The 8,577-nt window shown below is 20.9% G+C and overlaps 1 protein-coding gene across 6 annotated transcripts in view; it reads left to right on the top strand.

Annotated features, from left to right (window-relative positions):
- Positions 1-698: 698 nt before the first annotated feature.
- Positions 699-8,577, top strand: part of LOC102677557 (retinal guanylyl cyclase 2) — a 38,915-nt gene continuing 31,036 nt past the window's right edge. The window contains exons 1-6 of one of the 6 annotated variants that reach the window (XM_031508669.1): positions 704-1,006; positions 1,438-1,489; positions 2,062-2,448; positions 3,346-3,509; positions 5,553-5,679; positions 5,778-5,930. In XM_031508669.1, coding sequence (XP_031364529.1) covers positions 2,175-2,448; positions 3,346-3,509; positions 5,553-5,679; positions 5,778-5,930 — 718 coding nt within the window. In that variant the 5' untranslated portion in view covers positions 704-1,006; positions 1,438-1,489; positions 2,062-2,174. Of the gene's footprint in view, positions 1,007-1,437; positions 1,490-2,056; positions 2,449-3,345; positions 3,510-5,552; positions 5,680-5,777; positions 5,931-8,577 lie in introns of all 6 variants that reach the window. The other 5 variants (XM_006611929.2, XM_006611932.2, XM_031508670.1 and 2 more) reach the window with 5 other exon arrangements.

Below are 8,577 nucleotides of genomic sequence, written 5' to 3'. Positions count from 1 at the left end.
CCCAAAAATATATTTCAAAGTGAATATATAAAGTGTAACTCTTTCTTAAATATCAATAATAATACCTAAAATAATACCTAAAATTTCTAATATTTCAAATATTATTAATCTTATTATTTTTCTATTATACAATCATCTTAATATAATCTTCATAATATAATTTTCAATAATGTTATATTTTAAAAAGCAATGAATTCTCATCATAAAGAAATTATTACGCACAAAATGCGTCTACGATTAATGTAATTGAATTATTAAAATTAAAAATTTAATTTAATTAGAAAAGTTTAAAATGTAAAAAAGAGAAACTTAACCTTAATATTAAATAAATTAATAATAATGATTTCTTTCGTTTCTCAATATTTATATAATATATAATATATAATAACTTTTTAATTTTAATTTCATGAATGGATGTCATTCATATTACAAAATATCTATCTAATGTTTTTCGATACTTTTGTATTTAATATTACAAAATTAAAACTTTAGAATTTTTTCATGCATTTTGATATGATTTTGATGATTGTGATAACTGTTTTTTCTATAAGATTAATTTCATTTTTGATTCTTGTAATTTTAAACCGTGGATAATACCGATTAGAACATTAACGAGGTGTAACTTATACTGGGAATGGTGCGGGCTCGCATACTAGCTGGATTCGTTCCCCGGGACAAACGTTTTCGCTACCTCGTGATAACGTCACTTCGGGCATGTGTAGAAGGGTGGAACTTGACTTAGTTCGATACCGGACGCCGAGGCGTTCAGGTTGTCCAAAACGTTTGCGATTCTTGGTCGAAACAAATCAACTTCCTTACACGCGTTTTTGTCTCGTAACGAAAATTATTGAATTTTGAAATATAATAAGTAATCTTAGTCCTTGATTGTTCACGATATGCGTATTTTTAAAATATTTTCGGAATTACGCATCCCATTTTGGTATATACGCAAACAGAAAAAGAGAGATTCGTTTCATCGTTGTTCCTCGTCGCGAAAAGAGAAACGGTAAGATGAAATTTCGAATGTTATGTCTAATTATATATTGCAAACGTATTGATGCACTTTTGCTTTTAAAATATACACGATTCACGTTTTTAATTTCACTTGCAATATTTCAATTCAAGTTAAGTTTATTATCTTATTTATTATTAACTTGTGATGAATTCAATTTTGGATAAAAATATTATTTTTTTTTGATGAGATACAGTTTCAATGAAAATGTTACTAGTTTAAAATTAATTTTATCATTATAACTAATTGAATTATAAATATTCGATTACAATTAATTTATTATTATTAAATTAATCGAAAATCAATTATGAAATCAAGCAGATATCGATCATTTTTAATATCATTAATATACATTGGAATACGATAATTGATTTTGCTTCGTTAGTTCAATTTGGAATTGTACATTAATAATTATTTACCTATAGGGAATGCATAACAACAACCATAGAAGATTGTTTGTAAATATTTTTAGCACCGGTAAGTATTAAATGTAGTGGAAAATGTTTACAGCAAATTAATCTACCGTAATTAAATTATATATACCTTTTTTGTACGAAAAGATCGTGCACGCTCTATTTGTTACTACTTATATCCTGTATAGTACATACTAATATTTCCGCGCGTGTTCCGATACTTCATAATGAATATACTTATCTTCGCAGAGAAAAAAAAATTAAGTTATTCCGTACTTGCATATCTGAAATAAAAAATTGATATATAATTTACAATTTTTATAATTTTTTATATTTTTATATTTTTTTCAATCGTTTCGATATCGTGATCTTATTAACTAGGATCGACATGTAATAATGTTTGTTAAAAACATATAAGAAAGAGAAAAAAATAAATGTAAAAATCTTACTCCATTATTTATAATTAAGATAATTAGAATAACATAATTGTCATGCATTTTGGAAAATAAACATTTTTCCTTTTGTTTTAGATCTTTGTTAAAATGTAATATAATCTTCATAATAAATATGATTTTTGCGATAAAAAAGAAAAATCTCATTTTTAAAAAGGATCGTTTTATTTTATGAACAGTGAAGATGCTAAAAGAAGGCGAGTACGAAGACGAATAGATACGGGTCAATAGATTAATTGACGAGAAAGGTGAACAAGTTAACTAAACGAGTTAAACGATAAATAGGGTTAGAGGCCCATGGCCGGGAACTCTTTTCGCTGGTTTTGGTCGTGGATTTCGATCATGGTCTTGTCTGAATGTTTGCTTACTTCAAACAGCGAACAAGTTCCATGTGTTTCTTATTTGTCAAATACAGCTGAGGATATTTATAATGAAACCCAAACAGAAGTAATGCTTTTTCTAAGAGAGTATTGTGACGATAAGATTAATGCTACTAATATAGCCACAAATATACAAGACTACTTTAATCGATTTAGTTTTGACGTACAGATCACTATAATACCTTTGTCATGTAAGTATATTTTATTTGTGTATATTTGATTTTTAAATTGTTAATTTATCAATCAATGTCTTATTTAGCGATAGGAACAAATTCAATTATATATAAATTTGAATCAAATTTATACAAGAAATTTATTTCAGAATTCGAATACTATTATAGTGAGATAATAGTTCATTCTGAATACATACTTATGAAATAATATTTGATTTTCACAAATTTATTTCGAATTTCAGAATAAAAATTTACAAATTTCGAAAACCTATATTTATAAATAATTCGATAATAGAATGAATTTAATTTTTTATAGGAATCAAATTATGAGAAACAGAAAGATATATTTTACTGATATTTTATAAATATAGGAAAATATATAGAATCATAAAGAATAAATAGAATTTTTATTTTAATTTTTTTTTCAGTTTACATAACTATTTAAAAATAATATTATGTATAAAAAATATAAAAATGCACATAGAATATTTCTAAAAAAATTAAAGATAATATTATTATTAGATAGATATAGTGTTATTATATTATTATGTTAATATATATATTTATATATAAGAATTATTTTCAAAAATAGCCAATTGATTTTAAATGAATAGAAAATTTCTAATAAGATATAGAATTTTCTCATAAATTCAAAAATTTATTTCATAAAATTTCAAATAATTAATAAACTTAATTTAATAAATGGAAATGTTTTTTTCACTTCTGAACTAGAATCTATCATTAAAATTGAATCTAATGAAAATTGCGCTTCTTTTTTTTTTTATTTATAAAAGATTAGAATCTGATTTATCAATTCAGAAATACATATTTGCAATATAATCCCATCACTAATTTTACTGATTACTCATTACTACTGATTATCAAATGTAAGAATCAGTTTTTTCTTTTTCTTAGTGTCATGTGAAACAAAAACTTGGGGCCTTGATGCCCTATTACGCATACTTGGTCAAAAAAGAGCAAAAGCTCTCGTAGCTGTTCTTGATTCACCAATGTGTGAAGTTACCATAAAGCTCGCACATCTCTGGAACATGCCATTATTCACGTGGACTTGCCCTTTGGTAAGCAAATCATATATACAAATAGTATAATTATACTATTTGTATACATTCTTTCTTCTTAATTTCTTTTCTTCTTAAAGAATTAAGAAGATTTTTTATAATTTTTTTTTTTATAATAAAAAAATATATAATAAAAGAACATTTATCTTTCTGTAAGAAAATCTGTAAGAAATTAAAAGGAAATCTGTAAGAAAAAACACTGTAAATCTATAAATATCTATTGATTGTTGAAACTTGAATATCATGGATTATATTTAATTAAAATCATTGCAAATATTTATTATGTTCAATTACATTAAATTTAAAAAATTTTTGTAGAAAATTTATCACAAAATTAGTGAATGAAAATATTTTATTCATTTTACTAAGATTTTTATTTCGGATCGTTATATAAGATATTTTAAATATTTCTCTTATTACTTATAATATTTATAACAAAAAAAAATATTAAAAAAAAATATTATTTAATTTTAGTGAGCAAATATTATATGATAGGAAAATATTTTTTTCAAGAATATAGAAACATCAATATTAAATTTTTTTTAAACTGCATATTTTTATTATAGCAATTAGCAATTATATATTATAGCAATTATAGCATTATAACTAAGATTTAAAAACAAATCTATTAATTATGATTTAATTATGAATATAAAAAATTCATAATACATAATTGGTCAATTGATACAAATAGTGAAATAATTATAATAGATTAACAAAGAAAAATTTAACTAATGCTTAAAATAATTTGCATCAATTTCTATAGATTCTACTAGATTATAATAATATAAATTATAATATTCGTTTAATGCATGAAAATATGAAAAAACGTATTGAAATTATAAATGTTTCAATATCAGTGAAAAAATTATAATATCAATTCATAAATTGTTTATGTAAATATTCAAAATCATTTTAATTCCTTAACATCATTTTAAAATTATTCTTATTTCTTAAAATTAATCACTTACAATTATTTTATTATTTATAATAATTAATTTAATTTATCTAATTTTTATCAATTTTTTATTATAAATGAAGATAACATAATATAGGTTATTGTGTTTGTTTTGATTTTTGCCATAATAAAAATAAATACAATATTAATATATTGATGGAGTATTTTTGAAAGCCAAAACAAAACAAAAATTAATATAAAAAATGTCGATCAAAACTTATTTATTAAATTACATTATTTATTAATAAACAATTGAAGTTTTTATTAAAAATAAGATACAGGCAGATATTTTTATCATACCTAATAAACTTAAATTAGTTATAATTTAATAAATAATCCTTAATCGACATTTTTACATATTAACTTTTAATTTTATTTTGACTTTATTCATTCAAAACCTTGAAAATAAAAAATATAGCTCGAGAAAAAGATTTTTCATATTTTATCATAATAATATTGGTTATGTTATAATATTAAATCAAATAATGATTTTCTCTGATTTTTTTTTTTTTCTATCAAAAATAATAAAATATTTAAGAAATTTAAGTTAGATGAGATATTGCATAGAGTACCAATATTTGTGAAATATCTAGATTCTAGAAATCAAAACCAAAGCAAAGATTAATATACAAAAATATTGGATGAACTTATTTATTTTTATTAAATTATAAGTAATTTAAGTTCATATTAGATGAAACGAACCGGGAACAAAATGCGATGATAGGGGAGATAGAATGGTTTCATTTTATTTTTATTTTGTTATGTAATACAAATTTTAATTATTTATATCTTAATAAATAAATAAATCTTAGTCAATATTTTTACATATTAATTTTTATTTATTTTAATTTCTAGAATTGATTAGTCTAAAAGTGTAAGAATATATTGATATTTATCAATATTTACATTTAAAATAAATATTTTTTACTGTAAAAATAAGAAAGCACAGTAAAAAAATCTGTTTTAATAAATAAATTTTTTTTATATTTTTCTTTTCTCACTACGAAAACACAATAAAATTTCGTATGATGTATAATTGTGTATAAACATTTTAAGTAGCATGCATGATTAAAATGTTGTTTTAGAGAAACTTAGAGGAAAGGCAACTTTCATCAATTGTTAGACTTTCTCCATCGTTACCAATGATAGCGAAAGCTCTTGCAGAAATGCTAATACATTTACAATGGAAAACCGTAGCGATAATAGGAACTGGTAAATTTTCATTTCTATTTATTGTGATTGTTAATATTGAAAATTATAATAATATATAGAAAAATATGAACGAGTATAGAAAAAATCTACTGTTTCAGATCGCGAACCCTGGATGAGTCTTGAAAGAGTACTCTTGAATTCTTTACAAACTACCGGTGTTGTTGTACGACGACGCGCAATATTACCACACCAAGCCTCTTTTGAACAAATTCGAAAAATTCTTCGCAGTGTTTACAACGTTTCCCGTAGAGGTGAATCTCTTCTATTTTTTTATCTAATTTTTTTTTTTTTAAATTAATTGTAATTGATTCTAGTGATGATTTTATCCAAATAAAATATCTTTAAAATAGAAATAAGTCGAAATCTGATTTTTAAATTCGAATTTGAAACTTTTTTTTATCTTCTAATAAAGTTAGGTAATTAGATATTTATTAATTTTGTAAACGAATTTAAAATCTTAATAAATTTTTGAAATTCTTCAAACTTAAATGTATAAATGAATTAATAGTAACACAAATTATTATTTTGATTAAATTAAAAAAAATTTTTTAAAAATTAAATTTTTTTTTATACTATTATAATTGATTGATTAATAGAATCATATCAATTAAAATAGCTCTTTCAATAATAAAAAAAATAATAATAAATTAATTCCCTTAGCAATTTTAATGATCTTGAAATATATTGCAATATTTTCAGTAATTTTTTACGTAACTATAATTGGCTTTAATTATTACAACAAAAAAATTTTTAATTGTATATCTGATATTAAATTCTGTTTATATATGTGTGTTCATCAATATGCAATAGTATGCAATTTATATTGTATAAATATATTATATAATTGGCAACTAATATACTTATTTAGATATATAGAATTCAATTGTATAATATCAATAGTTTCTTCTAAATAATTTAAAAAAAGTCGATTATCATGCAGATTCTCTGCAAAGTAAAAAATTGATTAATTAAAAATTAACAATTGCATTTTGTATTTACTAAGATATAATACCAAACTTATTAAGATTAGCAAAATGAAAATTAATTAACAGATTGATCTTAAAATCAAAATATAAATTGTATTTTAACATAATTTATTTTATTGATATAAATTATTTATATTAATTATTATTTATCTTATCTTTCGAAAGTTCAAGAATTCAAAATTCTATTAAGATTTCAAAATTTGAAGTATCTATCTTTATTTTAAATGTCTATATACAGAATGTTTATAAAAATGTGGGACATCTTCGAAGAATAAATTCTAGACATCAAAGCGATTAAAATCATCATTTATATTTCATATATCTCATAAGATTTAATGAATTGTAAACATTTTAAGTTTATGTTAGAGTGAACATGAAATATATACAGTTAAAATGCTCAGCCGAATATATATCGCACTATCGTTTGCGTAATTGAATCCTTCAATTAATCATAACGAAAAGACAATGAATTCATATCCTTTTAAATATATTATTTTGAAATTTTAATTTAATTCAATATGCTATGTATTTGTATATATTACTTACATGTATAATATGTTACATCTATTTATTATATAATTTGTTATTGAACAAAAATTATTACGAACAAATTTTAGCAAATTTCTGGGTATTCGATATTTTAGAACATTTTATTTAAATTCATGAATCAAATAATATTTAACTTATTACTTATTTAACTTATTTACTGAAATTTATAAAAATAAATTAAAACATAAAATTAGAAAAATCGATAAAATAGAATATATTTTTTTACACATTTGTTTTTTTAATTATTCTAACATATATAAGAATGTCATTAATAATATTTAAATAAATTAGTTGACAAATCTCTATTTTTATTTTATTTGTATTTCATATTTCTTATTGTAATATAAGATTATTAAATCGAAAAGAAATAATCGAAATTCAATATTTCTATTTTAATTATATTGTATTAACATCAAATATTATGTCGATTGAAAATCTATAAACATTGCACTTTTCTTCTCTATGTTGCTATTAATGCATATTTATTCATTAATTTCGGATTAAAATTATTTCGATAAATATTTATCATTTAATCATCATCATATAACTTAGTTTTATATGAAACTTATTTTCATTAAAACTTTATTTTAAACACGTATTCGAATATATATTATTTCATCAAACTCTAAATTTAATTTCGTGGCAATGTGATATAATTTATTGAAATAACATTGCTAAAAATTAAATCGAAAGTATTAGAAAAGAGATTAGATAAAGAAAATGAAATATAATAATACTTGAAATTGAATTCGTTTATATGTTACATAATGCAAAAGTTTAGATTTTCATAGTTTTTTCACAGTTTTTTCACAGTTTTTTTTTTCAGTTTGCTCATATTGCTTTATTCTTATTTATAAAATAAAAATGTAAAAAAATAAAGAAGTAAATTTATAACATAAGAATAAGAAATATTTTATAAGTGAGATAAATATTTATGAATTGATTTACTATTTACTAATTTAGTGATTTGTGAGATTGAAATTGATTCAATTTTTTTGTATATGTATTATAAAAAAATTTAAACTTTTCAATCTGAAATCTTATGGCAATGTATTTTGATTTGCTTTTATGGATTTTGGCAAATAGACAATGAATATAATACAATGATTCATCTATGATTTTAAATGAAATTATATAATATTGTATTGTATAATGCCCAATATCGTGAAATTTGTTATAATTTATTCGTGATAAATCTCAAATAATAAATTAGTATTTATAATTAAGAGTAACATAATTTTTCTTTTTTAACATGACATAAATACTATGTACTACATAGTTACATTACATGATATTTTGTATACAAAATTATATATTATTATTTTATAATAATATATTAAATTATATATTTTATATATATATT

Source organism: Apis dorsata, unplaced genomic scaffold (assembly GCF_000469605.1).
Source record: "Apis dorsata unplaced genomic scaffold, Apis dorsata 1.3 scaffold_94, whole genome shotgun sequence".
NCBI classification, from domain to species: domain Eukaryota; kingdom Metazoa; phylum Arthropoda; class Insecta; order Hymenoptera; family Apidae; genus Apis; species Apis dorsata.
The sequence above is the reverse complement of the archived record's forward strand: the minus strand, read 5'-3'. Positions and strand labels throughout refer to the sequence as shown.